Raw genomic sequence first — 19,343 nt, 5'->3', positions numbered from 1 at the left:
GTTTTACTTGATCAGCAATGTTAGATCAATTAAATGAAATTGCAAATGTGCATTGAGGAGGGCTATCCAGAATCAGCTGCATGGATTGCAGGGCTGGGTCCTTCCCTCTCTGCAGGGCTCATCAGAAAAGCAGCCACACTTCCTGTTTACAGGGAACTGTGAGACTTTAGTTCTCTTGTGGGGTGCAGGAAGAGCAAAGCTGACTGCAGAGGGAAAAAATGTTTCCAGAGACTGCATGCCTCTACGAAGGTGGCAGGTCCATGGTTATTGTTATTGTTTTAAAGAAACTCCTTATCACTGGAGATGGAGCATTGGAATGTGTCTGGAAGGCTGGGCCAGGGCATGCTTTGTGGGTTCAGAGCTCCGGGGTGAATTTATAAGTGCTGCACGTTCTTTACAGTGACGTCAAGTTCCAAGACTTGTGGGTAAAAGATTCATCTGGACTTGCAGTAAAACCTGTGAAAGGTTGAGATGTAAGTCTGAAGAAAACCTGAGTATCAGCATTCTGGGGACTGGAAGACTGTACTCTACTAAAAGCTAAGTCCCTGCAGCCCCAGTCCCATCACCCCTCTTACCATGGCTTTATTGAAGTAGCCCCCACCCTGGAATTCAAGAATTCCATAGGAATCTGTGGGGTAGCTCTGGGTGTGTTTGCTGACAGACCATTTTTCAGGCTGCGCGTCCACCTGGTTGTTCTCATTTTTGTCAGGAGTTCTGCTTGGCAGGGGGGGAATGTGCTGATTAATGAGCTGGCCACAACAGCACCTGAAACAAGAGCAGAGCAGGCCTTTCTGCAGCCTTTTCCTCCTTTCCCTTCCACTAGTGAGTATGAGTTAGCCTGGCCAGGTAGGTTGTGCCCAACTGCAGGCACGTGAATATTGTAGTCACCAGCTTCATCAGGGCAGAAAAGTCCCCTACAGTGGCCTTTTTTAGATAATCAACACATCTGGACCCTGTGAACACTATAGAATATTCTGTGACAAAGGAGACATGACCTCCAAGCATATCTCTGACTTCCCAGAATTCTACATTGTAGGATCCTTCTGATCCTTACTGAAACACTTTTCCCTCCTCAAGTAGTGCTGAAGGTCAATTTCATGAGCATGTATTTTTCTGTCCCAGGCAGCCACCTGCTGGAACATCACTACCCTGGCTTCACGGATCTTGTTTTACAGTGTCTCTCCATAACTCAGCCAGCCTCTGCGTTCCTGTGATCCCTTTCTGCAGCTCTAGTCTTCTCTGAGTATGCCCCTTGCTCTTTCCAGCCATGCCCAGGGTTTCCATTGTCTCTGTCACATCAGCTGCCACATATTTCCATGCCTGGACCAAAACTTGGACTGTCTCTTAGGAAGCAGTGACCTGGAGTGATGTCTTGGTATAGATAGGACCCAGGGGTCAGTGACATGGAAGGCCTGGGCAGGGAAGTCTATTCTCAGGAGGACCTCTGTGGGCAGAGCAGGGATTACAAGAGTTGAGGATGCAGCCAGGTTAGAGACAAGAGAGGAGGTAATTATTGGACAGGATGTGGGGGTGGGGGTGGGGGGGCACATGTCCAGGAGGCTTGCTGGGCTCCTGTGGGAAGCCCTGGAGAGTTCTCTCTGTGCTCTGATAATTCATTAATAACATGAACTACTGTTCCAAGCATTCTCTCTTTCTCTCCTGCCCTCTCTCCCCTTCCCTTTTCTTTCTTTTTTTATCCCCTCTCCTCCCTTTCCCCTCACTCTTTCTTTCCTTCTCTTTTCCCTCCCCCTTCTCCTCTCTTCCCTTCCTCCCTTCCTCCCTCCCTTTCAGTTATTTGCACTGTTCTGTATTCTTTTAAATTTTCATGTGAACTTTAGATTGTCGATTTCAACAAAAAACTCACTTGAGTGTCTAACAAGGAAGTGTTAGTCAGACTTCTTGTTGCTATGACAAAATACTTGGGAAACAAGAGAGACAGCACTCATTTTGGTCACAATGTCAGAGATTCCACTTCATTGTGGCAAAGAGGAGATGAAGGAGCAGGGCAAGTCCTCACAGTGGCCTAGAGGCAAGAGCATGCCTGCACCAGAACTCCCCCTTCCACTTGTCCCATCAGGGCCCAGCATATGGGATGGGGTTACCCACATTCAGGGCGGGCCTTCCTCCCTTAGTTAATCCTTTCTGGAAACATTCTCACAGACACACCCACAGGTGAGCTTCATGAACATAGGCATTTCTTAATCCAGTCAAGTTGACAATCAAGATTTACCATTATACAGGGATTATGCTGAATCCGCACATCATTTTGAGGGCATCACAATTTTAATAATGATGCATTTTCTAATCTATGAGCAGGAATGTTTTTCTACTTACTTAGAAATTCATTAATTTCTTTCAATAATGTTTCACAGTTTTGGTAGCAGTATATTATTGGCTCCAGAAAACAAGTTGGAAAGTGTTCCCTCCCCCATGTTTTTAGAAAGAGTTTATGAAGAATTAATGCTAATTCTTGAAGAGATTTTCAGAAACAGCAGAAGTCAGCTGGACCTGGTTTATTTTGATTACCAATGACTACCTGTGTGCAGGATTGATCATTAATCCTAGCCCCATCCTTCTATTTATTGTAAGCCTGTTTCTATCACGTCTTCTCGAGTTGGCTTTGATGGTTTGTGCCTTCTAGGAATTTCATTTCATCTAAATTGTCTCATTTGTTGTACAATCATATTCATTTTTATACTAACTTCTATCCATTCAAGACTGGCTGTTGCTTTTTATTCCTGCCTATTGAGTTGTACCTCTTTTTTCTTCATCAGTCTAGCGAATGATTTATAGTTTTTGTCGCTCTTTTCCAAGAACATCTTTTGGCTTCACTAACGTGTCATTACAATTCCTCTGTTCTCCAGCACGGACCACACAGAGACGCCTCTCAATCAGGAAGTTGCCTGTTCCATCCTTGTTTGCTGTTTCCTCTTTAAGCATGACTGTCTTCCTTCTCCTTCCTTTAGGTCTGGTTTGTTCTTACTTTTCTAATGTCTTATGGTGGAGGGCCTGGTTATTTATTTAAAAACTTTCTTCTTTCTTACTACAGACTTTACAGGTACAAATTACTCTCTCAGCACGATGGTGGCTGCGTCCCTTAAGCTTTTGTGTGCAGTAACTTCGCTTTCATTTATCCTGAAGTATTTTATTGCCTATACACTTCTTTGATCTACAGGTTTTATAGCAGTATGCTGCTTAATTTGCATGTATTTGTGAGTTTCCAAAGTCTTTTTCTGCTATTGATTTTTTAATTTCATTTCACTGTGGGTGAGGAATAGGCTTTAAAATAATTCTTTTAAATAGACTGAAACTTGTTTTATGGCTTAGTATATGATCTGACTTGGACAGCATTCTACATGGACTTGAGAAGACTGTATATTCTACCGTTTGGCCACCTGTCCTATAGCTGCTGGTTGTTCTGTTGGTGTGCAGTGCTATTCGAGTCTTCTGCTCCCTTGCTGACCTTTTTAATGAATGAAGTCCCCAACTGCTATTGCTGAGTTGCCTACTTCTTGCTTTATTTCTGTCAGTTTTGCTTTATGCATTTTGGAGCTCCATTATTAGATGCATATTGTTTGGAATTTTATAATATTCTGATGGACTAGTCCTTTGACCACTATAAAATATCTTTTATTTCCAGTAACATCTTACTAAAGTGTGTTTAGTCTGAAATATACTGTTCCACCTTTCTCCTCCTCCTTGCTCTCCTCCTCCTCCTTTTTCCTCCTCTTTTCTTCTTCTTCATTTTTTCTTTTTTTGAGCTATGGTCTCAGAAAACCCAGGCTGGCCTCGAACTTGTTATACAGCCAAGGATAACCTTGAACTTAGGTGGCTGGGGATTGGATCCATGGCTTCACGCATGCGAGGCAAGCAATCTACCAACTGAGCAACATCCCCACCCCAACTGCTTCCTTCTACTTTCTGTGGCTGCTACTTGTATAAGTAGGAGCTATGTAGACAGAAGTTCTCCTTCTGTCTGTACTCTCTCAGCACTGAGCCATACCAGAGCTAACTAGAGATAAAACAGGAAATGTTGACATCCATTCTTCTCTGGGGAAAGCCTCTGATTGGGAGGCCAAGGGGAGAAGGAGCACTGTTGGCTTAAATTTCAGAGTCTGTTCTTTCTTGCTGAATTTTAGTAGTTTTTCTTGAATAACTATTTCTTTATTTAATGCAAGCCTTTAAGACCATTTCAAGGGCATTAGCTTCTCATCCTAACTCAGAGAATTCATGGAGCTCACAGAGAAGGCCCGGGTGTAGATCCTGAAATTCTTCTACCCATGTGTTGCCTGGTTACCTGGCTGTGTGGGGACTGTAGGGCTGGCAGGTGATAAGGAGGGCTACCAAAGGGGTAGGGACTGTGTGCCAATGGAATAAGGAGGGACATTTAAGTGCACCTAAGAAGATTTTACACTGCAGTTTTCTGGTATGGCATTTCATATTTTGGAAAATGACACTGGGGTTCAGGTGAGGAGAGGAACAGGGAACTTGAGGATGTGCAGCATTGGCATTGCACATGCCAAGTAAGCTTGAACTATGTGATGCCATGAATCTGGGAAACCCACATGGATTTCAGGGTCACCCTGTCAATAAGCCATCCCCCCACCCTCCAAACTCAGCCTCATTTTTATGGAGGTGAATGACTTTGTCAGGTATTTTGTGCACAAGGGAAGCCCTTTAATGAAGTTGCAGCCAGTTCTCCCAACTACTTGAATCTTTCCTGTGACAGAAATTCCTTTTCATCTAAATAAATTAGGAAAGTCAACTGAAGAGGTCCCAGAAGATATCCTGAGCATCTATCTAAAGATCTTAGGTCCTTGATCTCATTAAGACTAAGGAATACTGCAGGCCCATCTGACTGGGAGTGGTCTCAGTAGAGAGCTACAGATAGAAACTCTTTCCAAGCTATTTGCATCTTAACAGAGAAGTTTATTAACCCCAAGATTCCTTGTCTATGGCACCTGTGGGGAACAGATCCTTGCCTCCACTCCCTTCTCCCACAGACACTTAAGAACATTTGCATGGGCAACTGTTAAACAAGATCTGACTGGGACAGTGCCTCGGTGGTAGCATCCTACGTACCTGTTAGGGTCTTTTGTACTGGGAATTACAAAGATGCATTCCCGTTTACAAAAGGTTTTCTCTATCCAAGCTTTCTGACCCTGGAAGAGAAAAATGAAAATTAGATACATCCACAAGCCATCACCAGGAGTCACAAACAAAATTTAACAGAAGCCAGCAAGATATCTCAGTGGGTGAAGTCAGTTACCACCAAACCTGATGACCTGTGTTTCACCTCTGGAATTCACATGGAAGGAGAGAACAGACTCCCCTAAATTGTCCTCTGTCTTCATACACATGCCATGACACACATGCAGATTCATAGATACACAAAATAAATCAATAAATGTAAGGGCCCCTTTGTCTCCCAGGATTTCATGGAAAGTCAGTAGATCTCTCTGGAAACAGGTGATGAGAGGTCCCAGGCAGAGCCTATTCAGGAGGAGAGCTAGCATTCTCTCTCTCCACAAGGCTTTGCCCGGGATGTTGTGTGTTTGTGTGACATATTTGTGTCTCTGTGTGTGTGTGGACAGTATATGAATGTATGTGAATTGATATGAGTGTCTGTGTGAGCAGGTATGTACATTATCTTATGTGTTTGTGTATGTCTGTGGTGGGGGGATATATAGGTGACATATGTATGATGTGATATGTCTTATATATGTAATATATGTGTGCTATGTTATGTGGTATGTGTAGGCTGCATGTGTGTCTGTCGTGTTTGGTGTCTGTGGTGTACATGTGTGTCAGTGGTGTGTATGTGTGTCTGTGGTATACAGGCATATCTGCAGTGTGCATTTGTGTCTGTGGTGTGCATGCTTGTGTGGTGCCTCTGGAGCAGTAGTAAGCAGGTTGGTATACTAGGAAATGAAGTTTGCTCAGCATGAAAATCTTGAGCCACATTTTAGAGAAGCCATGGCAGGCAGAACTCATTTCCTTAGCTACTTTCCCACATGATGGTCCAGGGGAAACATCATAGTGTGACCTGAAACAAGGTACCTGGACGTCTAGTAACACAAGTCTCAGTGGGGTCTTGGTGTTGTCCTCTTCCCCACCACAGGGCATTGATGTTAGCCTAGGGATTCCTTTGTCCCTTTAAAGTTGCCTCCCAGGATGGTTACAGGGACACCCAAGTGTCATAGAGGATACCCTCAAATGAGCTCATGTCAAGGACACCCCACCTGTTGCTTCACTAAAGTCCTGCTTCAGCCCCAGGGACACAGCCAGGACCATTGAGTTCCTCTCAGAAGAATCATTCTGGGTATATTCCAAGTCACCTTAGTCACTCAGCTTCTTTTGGAATGAGGGCAAAGGCTATAATTCCAATCTTCCTCTCTGGCCTTCAAAAAGGAACACTGTAAACCTTTCTCTCCAAACAGCCATGTGGGTATAGCAGTAGGGGAGGTGTGTGTGGGCATGTTTGAGTGTGTGTGTGTGTGTGTTATTGTCTGTGTCTGTGTGTCTGTGTGTCTGTGTGTCTGTGTCTGTGTGTGTGTTCTGGTTAGTTTTTTATTGCCAACTTAAAACAACCTAGAGTCACCTGGGAAGAAAGAACTTCAATTGAAAAATTGCCTGATGAGACTAGCCTGTGGGGGTGTCTGTGGGGCATTGTCTTGATTGCTAATTGATGCAGGAGGGCCCAGCCCACTATGGGCAGAACCATCCCTAGGCAGGTGGTCCCGTCCTATATAAGAAAGCTTGCTGAGCCTACCACCACCTCCCTTTGCATCCCTGGGTGGCACAGCCACCAGCTTCCTGGTGCCAGCATCATTCCTGGGTAAGTCCCGTGGCACCCACTGCATCTTGACTCCCCCAGCCTCATTCACCCTCCCAGCACCCCCACCCCATCTCTCCTCCTAGCCTGGGTACTGGCCCATTTTTGTCCTGGCACCCCAAACACCTGGACTGAACTCTTGGCCCAGAATCCCCACTGCTTCCTGATCCTTTGCATCCAGACCAACCCAATTCCTTCCTGCAGTTCCCAGGAGCCCTCTGGGCCTGGTCCCATCCCCACCTCCCTTTGCATTCCTGGGCAGCCCAGCTCCACAGCTTCCTGGGGCCAGCATCTTTACTGGGCCCTGCTCCCAGGCCAGCAGAGCCCCCAAATTCCTGAGGGCAACATCTTTCCTGGAGGGATCCAGACCTTAGGAGAAAGCCTGAGAGCATCTGATCCTCACCTGACTTGGGCCTCTGTGGGAACTCCTGAAAATGAACATGATTTTGTCACTCCAATATAAAATCAAAAGAGAGAACCTGAAGCCTAGACCAGCTTTTCAGCTCAACAAGTAAACCACAAAGGCACATAAAGTTTACAAAAAGAAGCAGATCTAAACTCCACAAAGGAAGGCTTGTGTCTCACACAAGAATCAGAAACTACAAAAGAAATCCACATGTCAAAGTCACAGAGAAAAAAATAATAACGTGAAAAACCAAACTAATATATCCCCACCAAGTACCAACAGTCCTCTAGAGGAATACAATGAGAACCCCCTAGAGATAACACAGGACATGGAACTCAAAAGAACAATAATAAACATGATAAAAAGAATTCAGTGAATTTAAAGAACACACAAATAAACCAAATAAATGAAAGAAGGTAGGGATAAACTTCTGAATGAATTCAGAAAAGAGTTAGAAATATTGAAGAATACTCAGGCTGAAATGAAGAAGGAAGTGAAACACTCAGTAAGTCAATTAGAAACGACAGGAGAAAGCCTCACCAATAGGACAAATGAAATGGAAAACGGAATATTAAGACTGGAAGATAAAATGGAAGAATTAGACCACTCAAGCAAAGATTATGAAAAATTTAAGAAAACACAAGAATGTAAAATGCAGGAATTGTGTGACACCATAAAAAGAACAAGCTTACAAATCATAGGCACAGAGGAAAGAGAAGAATCTCGGGATAATGGTATGGACCAGATCTTCAACAGGATTATAGAAGAAAATTTCCCCAAATTAAAGAAAGATATGCCCATACAAATACAAGAAGCATATAGAACACCAAACAGACAGGACCAGAAGAGAAACTCTCCACGGCACATCATAGTAAAAACACTAAACATACAGAACAAAGAGAGAATACTGAAAGCTGCAAAAGAAAAACAACAAGTCACATATAAAGGAAAACCCATCAACTGTAGTTGACTTTTCAGTGCAAACTATGAAAGCCAGAAGAGCTTGGACCAATGTATTCCCAGCCAAAATGTCTATTATAGTCGAAGGGGAAAGAAAAATCTTCCATGACATAAATAGGCTGAAAGATTTCATGTCCGCAAAACCAGCCCTTCAGAGAGTTCTTGAAGCACTACGAAGAGCTGAAGAAAGGAACAACTATACCCAAGGGGTTACAGAAAGAAATTCAATGAAGATATGACTGTGGAAATGCACAGCTATACCAAGAATGTGAACAGAAATAAAAATGACAGGAATCAATATACATCTTTCATTAATAACTTTAAAAATCAATGGACTGAACTCCCAAGTCAAAAGACACAGACTAGCTGAATGGATTAAGAAACAAAACCCATCGTTTTGTTGTCTGCAAGAAACTCATCTCACTTTCAAGGACAGGCACTACCTTAAGGTGAAAGGATGGTAAAAAAATATACCCAGAGAATGGTATATAAACATATTCACCAAACGCTGGAGCACCCAACTTCATAAAAACAATACTACAGGACTTTAGCACCTAGATTAATCCCAACTCTTTAATAGTGGGGGACTTCAATACCCCATTGTCTCCATTAGATAGGTCAACAGGAGAGAATTAGCAGAAAGACATCTGAATTAAACAATACCATACATCAAAAGGGCCTAAGAGACATCTACCAAATATTTGACCCAAGAACCACAGACTATACTTTCAATTCAGCACCCCATAGAACTTTCTCCAAAATTGAGCATATACATGGGTACAAAACAAGCCTCAGCAAATATGAAAGATTGACCTAATTCCATGCATTCTATCAGAACACAATGCAATAAAGCTTAAAACCAACACTGGAAGAAACCCTAAGAGAAGGACATAAAAGGAAGAGAAGAGATCAAAGAAGAGATCAAATTATCCTTTTTTGCAGACGATATGATATTATGCCTAAGAGATACCAAAAATTCCACTAGAAAACTCTTAGAAATTATTAACATGTTCAGTAGTGGCAGGTTACAAAACTGATCTACAAAAGTCTGTAGCCTTTCTATATAGCAATAACAAGCAATCAGAGAAAGAGTACATGGAAACACTCACTTTCATAATAGTGGCAAAAAAAAAAATCTCAGAATAAGACTGAGCAAAGACATTAAAGACATCTAAAATGAAAATTTTAAATCTTTAAAGAAAGAGATTGAGGAAGACATCAGAAGATGGAAGGACCTCCCATGCTCATGGATTGGAAGAATTAATATTGTGAAAATAATCATCCTACCAAAAGCCATTTATAAATTCAATGCAATGCTAGTCAAAATCCCCATTACATTCTTCACAGGATTGGAAAAAAAATCCTAAGATTCTTATGGAAGCACAAAAGACCTCAGATAGCCAAAGCAACCCTGAGCACTAAGAGCAATGCTGGCAGGATTACTATACCAGATTTTAAACTGTATTACAGAGTTATAGTCATAAAAACAACATGGTACTTGTGCAGAAATAGACCCATAAATCAATGGAGCAAAATTGAAGACCCATATATGAGTACATGCAATTTCAGCCACCTCATATTTGACAAAGGGGCCAAGAGCATTTACTGGAGGAAAGACAGCATGTTCAGCAAATAGTGCTGGCAAAACTGGATCTCCACCTGTAGAAGAATGAGACTAAGCCCCTATCTTTCACCTTGCACAAAAGTCAACTCCAAATGGATCAAAGACCTCAATGTGAAGCCTGAAACTCTGAAACTGTTAGAAGAAAACATTGGGAAAAACCTACAAGATATAGGTGTAGGAAAGGATTTTCTAAACTGGACATCAATTGCTCGGGAAACAAGGTCAAGAATCAACAAATAGGACCTCATTAAATTAAAAAGCTTCTGTACATCAAAAGAAGCAACCAAGGCAGTAAAGAGAAAACCCACAGAATGAGAGAAAAAGTTCACCAGCAACACATCTGACAGAGGTTTAACATCCAGAATATATAATACACTCAAAAAACAAAGCATCAAGAAAGGAAGTAACTCAATTAAAAGATGGGCTAAGGCCCTGAACAGAGAGTTCTCAGAAGAAGAAATAAAGATGGCTAAGAAACATCTTAAAAGGTGTTTGACATCACTAGTAATTAGGGAAATGTAAACTAAAACCACTTTAAGATTTCATCTTACCCCACTCAGACTGGCTAAGATCAAGAGTACAAACAAAACCAAATATTGGAGAGGATGCGGGGAAAGGGGAACACTCATCCACTGCTGCTGGGATTACAAGCTTGTTCAACTCCTATGGAAAGCAGTGTGGAGAACTCGTAAAAAACTACAAATGAACCTACCATTTGACCCAGTTATACCACTCCTTGGCATTTACCCAAAGAACTCGTCCTATTGCAGAGACACTTGTACATCCATGTTTGTTTTTTACAATAGCTAAGAGATGGAAGCAACCTAAGTGCCCCTCAGTTGAGGAGTGGATAATGCAAATGTGGTTCATTTATATGATGGAGTTTTACTCAGCAATAAAAAAAGATGAAATCATGAAATTCGTAGGTAAATATAAATGGATTGAACTAGAAACTGTTATACTAAGTGAAATAACACAGACACCGAAAAAAGAAAACAAAAAACAATGTATGTTCTCCCTCATATGTGGATCCTAGCACCAAATTCTTATTAGTGAGTATCTATCCAGACATAACTACAGGAACCAGGATAATGAAAAGGAACCAGGGAGGTAAAGGAAAGGAAAGAATCTGAAAGAGAACAGGTTCGAATCCCAGCACTCACACGGCAGCTAACAACCACGCGTAACTCCAGCTACAGGGGATCTAACACCCTCTTCTCTCTTCCATGGGCACTGCATGACACATATATGCAGGCATAACACTCATAAACATAAAAAAATAAAAGTAGGATCCCAAGAACATATATTAAAATATATTTTTTTGAAAATGGAAAAAAAGGAATGTAGCTAGGGGCTCCTCCCAAGCCCATGTGACCCCTGAGGAATAGATCCTTAAATAGCCTTAAGAGTAAAAATAAATTAGTTTATCTGGGCCAACTGCATGGTCTTAAACACCCAAAAGGAAAGTATAACCAAAGATTAAAGGGTCAATATAATTCTTTAGGAGTTCATATGTATAGCTAAAGGCTACATAACAAGAAACTATGCCAAACATGAGATACCTTCCTTTGAGTTGTTGGCCAGGGTGGCCCAGGAGACTCCCAGATAGTAACCCAGCATAGAACTGGGAAAATGAACAGCAGACCCCAATCTTATCTAAAGGAATATTGGCAACTGATGGCTGCTAGATGAGAAAGACCTGATCTTCCTAAACCAAGGAACTCTAGATAGGCTGACTAGATTCAGCGGAAGGACAAGCACTGGGGAATGTCTGGGGCGCCAACAACACAGTGGACAGTAACAATGATTACAGAGTATATGGGCTCCAGTCGGTGGGGGGAGGCTATGGGAGGGTGCCCTTTGGGATGTGGGTATATAGATGAATAAGATTGTTTGGGATGTTCTGTATGAAATACAAAAAAATAAACAAATTTTAAAAAATGAGTTATATTTGAGGAAGCAGCATAAAAATTTGCTTCATGTTAATTAGTAGAGGTGAAAAACAGTTCCATTGAAATCTACCTGATGACTTTATATCCATACTCAGGTGCCAAGGATCCAAGTGTAAATGACTGTGACTAGTAATAATCAGATACATAGAGATTAGAGACGCATGTGCAAACATCTAAATGTTAGTAGCATTAAAAATGAGTTTTACTGTATGAAACTATATTTTAAAATGAAATGGAGCTAGTTTTTAAAGGTTAAAACCTCATTCTATTTTATGTCTTACAGGGTTTATACTGAGTACAATATTGTATAACTGTATTAATTCAACTGTGAACCTAAAAATTTACAGCCAGTTTTGAAAGAGATACATCTTTGCTCTGGAAATTGTTATTGAATATGTTAATGCTGTAATGAAATGCTTCTTCTAATCATGTGGTCATTAAATAAATAATTTAAAAGAAAAACAAGGAAAGGAAAAAAAAAAAAAAGCTTGCTGCGTCAAGCCAGTTAGCAAGCCAGTAGGCAGCCTTCCCTCCATGGTTTCTGTTTGAGTTCCTGCCTTGACTTCCCTCAATGATGGATTGTGTTCTAGACATGTAGGCTGAAAGAATCCCTTCTCTCTCCAGCAAAAATCATACTAGAACAGTGTGTGTGTGTGTGTGTGTGTGTGTGTGTGTGTGTGCGCGCGCGCGCGCACATGTGTTCGGGTACCTGTATGCATGCACTAGGGATCAATCTCAGGGCCTTACACATGCAAACTAACACCCAACACTGAGCTACAGCTTGTCCCCAAATAATTAAATGACTGCTTGGACCCTGCTTTGAAGTCGGTGCTTTTGTGGGCATAAGAGCAATGCATCAGCTCAGAGGACAAAGTACAGGGAAGGGAGCAGGGGCTTCCCCTATCCCAGGCTTCACAAGCACAGTGTTGGAACTCAGCTCAATAGCAAAGCAAAAGCCTGCTGTCTGGAAGGAAGCATGCTACCTTTACATGTTATGCTTAACTTCCTAGAGAAGCTGAGAGAGCATGCTCGAGTTTGTTCATAAACTCAGGGTCATGGTTCTTGGATGGTATGACACAGAATCTGGAATATATGCCAACCAAAGAAATGTTAAACAGTTTACTTTTCCACAGAGATGTGACAGAGCAATTCTGACACTGCTCTCTGTGTATTCTAGGAATAAACAAGTAAGTATGTCGTACATAACAGGACTGAGTTTCTCACTGTTGGAGAAAGCAGGTAAAATATGGAAAATGGGGAACAATTGAATGAACTGGACTGAAACCGAATTTACCAGTGTGAACTCAGGGTTTGTAATATGTAGAGCTAGGTATGAGAATAGATGTGTCATCTTTCCATATGTACATGGGGACCTACATGTAAATATTCATATGGCATGATATAAGCATCATATATAGCCTAACACCGCAAATTGCCCCAAGACCTTAAAACAACCACCTATTGCTTCATAGTCTGTGGGATCCAGGAAGTAGATGTGGGTTAGCTGGGTCCCTCTGACTGCAGGTTTCTCACAGGATTCAATTAAGCTATAGACGGGGCTGTGGTCTCATATGAAAAAATGAGCCTAGGGAGGACCTATTTCTTAACTCACTCAAATCTGGACCCCTTCCATTTCTTACCATGCAAGCCTCTCAGTAGGGTACCTCACAACATGGTGGCTGAGCCCATAAGAGTGAACAAGTAACAGAAACAAGTGAACAGAAAGTGTGGCTTCTTTATAATCTAGCATCTGAGTTCTATCCTGTCACCTTCCTATATTGTACTCATTAGAAGTACCTCACTCAGCCCATCCCACTCAAAGGGGGAGAGGGGATTATACAAGCACGACCCCTGGTATTCGATGACCATTAGTTCAAGTGCCTACCACATGCACAATTCCATCTGCATGTGTGCACATTCATGTGTGATCTGGCTCCATCCTGTGAAAGGGCCTAACATCAACAACAGGCACACAGTAATGAATATGCCTCATATTCAAATAATGATTTCTAAATTCTACCCTACACAAAACTAGAGTTCCTATTAATGGCCAAATTCAGGGCTGGTGCCTGGATCTTCATGTGCCAGGAAGTCAGGAACTGTTGCTTCAGACATCCAAAGAACACAGGAGCCATGTTGAAGGGCTGCCATTGGCTTTACCTGGGATTATTTGAGTATAAAATAAATTATTGCAATAAAGCATTATAGTCTTTTGGCCTAAATAAGTACCCATGAGCGTACAATGATATAGACACACCCATTAGTAAACCTATTGGGGCAGGGGTTGGGGGAGCCGTGTCTTCCAGTGAAAGCATTGAATACTTGAGAGCAGATAGAATCAGAAAATCATGTTGGGGATCCATCAAGAAAATCTGATAAATGCTGAGAGTAGGTGGCAAAGGTATGAGAGTAACAGTAAACTTTACATAACCTCAATAGATATTCGTTATTAGAAAGGGTGAGTTGGACAGGGTAACAATCCAATGAACATCTGGACAGTGCTCACCACCATTGATGAAAGGTGCAGCCCAGAATCTGCTGAGGACACTCAGCCCAGATGACAGACATCATGCAAATCACTAGCCAATGCCCTCCAAAGATGTCCAGCCAGTGGAAGACAAGGGCAGACTGAGGACAGCAGCCAAGGTTGATGGCGCAAGACCACCACATGTCCTATCCAGGCCCCGCCTTCATAGTCCCCAGTAGTCCCACCATATAGGTCCCACACCCTTCTGGGTGTCCCCTCATCCTTGCCCTCAGGCCTTCCTCCATAAACCAGGACTTGAACCTGTTCCACTCAAGTCTCCTCTTCACCTGAGAAATGTTTACACAGCCCTGGATATATTCCATTTACTGACAATAAATCATAAAAAGTTGATTTTAAAATAATTCTTTGATATATCTATATAATTTTACCATTTATTATGGGTAAAGGCAAACTTACATAGTAATTAGATATGCTTGTTTATTTTTATATAAAGAATTCAATTTTGACTGTATATTAGACATTGCATCTTCAACATTTTCAATTGACTGATATTTTGATTTTATAATAATCATCCTGAGAATATAGCTTCACATAAATATACAGTACAGAATATGTTTAGGGTCATTTCAGAAATCATTGGAAGTTCTGTCCTAATCCCAAGCCAAAAGTCATTTATGAAACTCAAGTTAACAACCCATACAGCAGTTTCTACAACAAATATTCTAAAATAATACAATTCATAGCTATACTAATTTGATCCTTACATGCTGAGGAATGACTAGGAAAATATTAAAAGTCTTTGTTCTTCATAATTAAATCATTATGTTTCTATAAGTAGAAAAGTTTATATGCACAGCAGGACCACTGTAGCTCATCACGTACCATGGTCTGAGCCTGTGAGTTTCAGGCAGTGATGGTTGGTGTCACCTGGTGTGACGCCTGAGCAGTGCAAAGCCACATGCCGTGTGCTTAGAACAAAGGCTGCCATGAAGTCCTGCTGTACCACAGAGGCTGCCAGAGACACATTGGATTCGTTATGAGCTTGACTTTGAACTAATTTCTGGTCATCATCCCTTCAGAAACATTTTTGCTGCTGCCAAATGTTTAGAAACCTCCACATTGTTACATGGCTCTGTTGCTACCCACAGTTTAAGAAATTCTGTAGGCTGGACTCACCTGGAATTCTAGCAGTCAGGAAGCTGGATGCAGGATTGTTAAGAGTTTAAGGTCAGCTTGGGCTACATAGCAAGACGCTATCTCAAAACCAGAACAAAACAACAAAACAAAGAAAAATAACTTGTGCCTAGACTCCTCCCTCTGTCACTTTCAGGTACTCAGGCACCACGGGATAAGAAGGCGAGGCAGGAGGGTGCCGGGGATATGGCTCAATGGGTGACATGAGTTCAAATCCCCAGCCTGGTATGGACCATTGCCTCTAACACCAGCATTAGGGGCAGAAGCAGGCAAATCCTGAGAGTTCCCTGGCCAGCCAGCCTAGCTGAAATGGCGGGCTTCCAGTTCAGTGAGCCTGTCTCAAGACACTAATCAGGGGAAATAACAGAGGAAGACGGCCAGTGTTCTGCTCTGGACACAGGCAAACGAAGAAACTCAGCTAGGAGTCACGTGCCCAGGACTTTCAGGGCTGTTTGTTCTGTCCCAGGCAGCACTGAGATGGTGCTGGCTGAAGAGTGATGGCCTGTGTGGGGCATCTGTGACCCCAGTGGGATGTCTGCCTTACCTTTACCCTCCAATCTGTGAAAAGGTGGGCATTTCTGAGTGCTAAGCACTTGTCACTGTGGCCCTGACCAATTGCAGCTGGCATCCTCCATCCTGCTTCACTGAAAATCTAGGCTTTTCCCTGATGAATGGGAGCATGTGGCTAACACATATTTTCAGAATGGGCAGTACTTTGCTTTACTTAATAGTAAATGGAGTTTTGAAAGTTTGGTTAAGGAGAGCATCTTCAGTTCAATATCACATTACCACAGAATCTCCAGAAATGTTCTAGAACCTACTGAGAATAAATAAGGAATAAGGGCCACTCTTCCACGACGACGGGGAAGTGTAACATATAAATTATGCCTTGTTCAGCCTCTGCTCAGAGCCCCTTTTCAGGCTCCCCTAACTCCTCCTCTCTCTCCAGTGCCTGCTTTCTGATCCTTCACACTCCCACTCCCCACCCTCTCTCTCTCCTTCGCTTCTCACTTACACAGCCAGAGAAGCAGAAGCCTGGGCCAATGATCTGCCCTTAGGCCTCCAGGAATGCTGTGTGGGGAGTGAGGGGCTGAGATCTGGTGCCTGGAGCAGGTTGGACCTGAGCTTTATGGATGACTGAATGTGGATGGAGCAATGGCAGCTTTTCAGCTCCTGGTACCACTACCACCCCATCTGAGCCTTATCCCTAGCTCACACCTGCCCAACAGGGCACACACAGGGGGTTAATTAGGGTCACCCCAGGAGACTTTGTTCACCTGGAGGAGGCCAGAATGCACTTATGCACTTCCAGGCAAAGGACACAAGTAGGGCCCCAAGCCAAACAGTCCTCCTCCCCAAGTCATGCTCAGAGGCTGAATGTCACCAAAGTTGTGTAAAAGAGCCACCCATTCCTGAGCAGGTACTTCCGGATTCCTTATAAATCAGTCACACAAGTTCCAGAGGGACAAGCACCCCCCCATCACCCCCAGGCAAAGCTGAGACTGTCCTTCATGCTGTCCTTGTCCAGGACTTGCTAGAATAAAAAGGGGGGAGGGGGTCCCTCCTAGAGTTCAGGGGTTCATTCCAAATCCCTTTAGGTCCTGCCCCCTTAGAAGAGATAGCTCTGCTCCTGTGAACTATTTCTGTCCTTTAGGTGCTGTGGTACAAGATGATGGAGAAGCTGTTCTGGGAATAAGACTTTACCTAGGGAAGTCACACTGCAGGCTGAACCCCATCCAGCATGGCCACCACACCCCAAGCCCTCTGAGCATAGAGGTGTAGAAGTAGGTAAGAAGCCCCAACCCTATTGGCAACTGATAGCTGCTGGGAGCCGGAGAGTCAGTTTTCTTTAAGAGTGTGGCACCAGGTAGGTCAACCAGGATCCAGTGGATGGACTCAGACTGAAGGGCATTTGTGGACACAAATTAGACTGGATAGATGTACAATGCTTGGCAAGTACTACATTTAAAACTGGGTTCTGGGTGGCTATTAGATAAATTGCCACCTGTGGGCCCTGGTCAAGTAAGTGGTGGGAAGAAAGGGAGGGAGGGCCGTCTGAAGGGCAATGGGAACTGCCAACCTACTATTTATTTTTGAAAGATCTGTAAATATGGCCAAGGTATCTTTTCTAAGACTGGAGTCTAAATTTTCTGAGTCTCGTGTGTATTTAGAGAAAAGGGACTGAGAACACAGACAGCAGCAGGTCCCTGAGAGATTTGCTGGGAGGGGAGCTGAGAAGTGGGGCTATTGTGGGGAGCGGAATCATCAGGGACTTTCACAGCCTGATTTTCTAGAATATGTTTCTACTCGCTGCAGAGAGTGACCCAATAGGGAGGGTGCAGGTGGAAGCAGAGGTAGAAGGGGAAAGGGGGCAGGCAGGGAGGGGGGTGTACTTGGAGAGACATGAGCCTTAAAGGCAGGGTGTGGTTTCAGTCTGGGAGACAAGTGTGGGGGAGTGGCTTCCAAACATAAAAGCTGGTTTACTGTTTACTCAATGGCCCTGTTTCTTGGGCCAAAATAACTGGAAACCTCACAGTGAAATGACAGATTTGTGAACCAGTTTAGCAAAGGAGAAACCACTCATTCTGTGTGCATTTTTAGAGCAGACCACTTAAACTCTCACCCATGGCTGCATGTCCTGTATTGCATAAAGGCTTGGCTAGACTCTTGCATACAAAGTACAACTAGGCTGGCACTAACAACTAAGACAAGACTTTGTCTCCTGGCTTCTTCTGACATCCTTCAGGAGGCCAGGACACTGGCTGATCTCCCTGCACACTGCAGATGACTATGGGGCTCTATCTGTGCCTGGCTCCTGGGGATACCTGGGACCCCCACCTGGGGCAGCACCTGCATGCCAGGGAAGCTCTCTACCACAGAGAGTCAGACAGACTCCTCAGCCAGAGTGCTGGCACAAACCACCCTTCCTGTGTGCACAAGGGATTAAAACCCACAATCATCCCTTCCTGCTCCACCCTCTGCCTCCTCACCCACTTCTGGAGAGGCCCTGGCCTGGGGCCAGGTGGCCTTCCTGGGTAGGTTAGCTGAGGTTCCCTGCCCTGGCCCCTCTCAAGTCACATGCAACCTATCTCCCTGTAGCCCCTAATCTTGTTAAGCATCTTCACAAAATGAAGGTGGTGCTGCCTGTCATATCTGTGAACTCTAGGCTGGTGTCAAACTCAAGTTGACATGGTGCTAAGAGAACAAGGAGACCTGATTTTCCTTGTTTGGATTTCACAGTCCCTCAGAGGCACAGGCTAGCCTACAGAAAGCATCAGAACTTGTCCCAGTCTACTCCTTCCTGTGCCAAGGTTCTGTCCCATCCAGCTTTCAGACCTCTCCTGTGTCAGAGGACCCTGCTCTGGGGATAAGGAGAGACATCCTTCAGACAGGAGTTCCAGGAATGGAGTTTTGTCTTTAAACCAGGGGAGGCGAGGTCATGTTCCTCACTGGTGTACCCACTGTAAGTTGTCTGTGCTCTATTAAATCTCCTCCCACCCACCCGTGCAAGCAAACCTGATTAAGCTCAGTGGGCCATACACCAAAAAAGACAAGAAGTAGAAGGAGATGGGTTGGAAAAGAGAGGTTCAGTGGGAGTAGGAGGAGATAAGAAACAGTAATGGGGGGGTAAGATGATCAAAATACATTACCTGCATGTGTGAAACTAAAAAAGATGAATAAACTAAATGTTTAAATTGAGCTATAATCCACAACCCCTAAAATCCACCATAAAGCATGCCATTATCACTCCTGCAAAGCAATCGTGTGGGCAGGTGAGATGGCTCAGTGGGTAAGGGTGTTTGCTGTCAACCCTGGTGTTCTGAGTTTGTTCCCCAGAACCCACCTGGTAGGAGAGAACGGACTTCCCCAAGCTGTTGTCTGAC

The 19,343-nt window shown here is 43.4% G+C and overlaps 1 protein-coding gene across 3 annotated transcripts in view; it reads right to left on the bottom strand.

Annotated features, from left to right (window-relative positions):
• Positions 1–19,343, bottom strand: part of Trpm1 (transient receptor potential cation channel subfamily M member 1) — a 133,922-nt gene that overhangs the window by 68,974 nt on the left and 45,605 nt on the right. For 2 of the 3 annotated variants that reach the window (XM_008850607.1, XM_008850606.1), the window contains exons 2-3: positions 5,083–5,162; positions 576–765 (exon numbers count right to left, since the gene is read on the bottom strand). In XM_008850607.1, the coding sequence (XP_008848829.1) occupies positions 576–765; positions 5,083–5,162 (270 nt within the window). Of the gene's footprint in view, positions 1–575; positions 766–5,082; positions 5,163–19,343 lie in introns of those variants that run through there. The other variant, XR_001872857.1, reaches the window with a different exon arrangement.

Source organism: Nannospalax galili, unplaced genomic scaffold, assembly GCF_000622305.1.
Source record: "Nannospalax galili isolate Female #2095 unplaced genomic scaffold, S.galili_v1.0 scaffold685, whole genome shotgun sequence".
Lineage (NCBI taxonomy): Eukaryota > Metazoa > Chordata > Mammalia > Rodentia > Spalacidae > Nannospalax > Nannospalax galili.
This window is presented reverse-complemented; position numbering and strand designations above follow the sequence as displayed.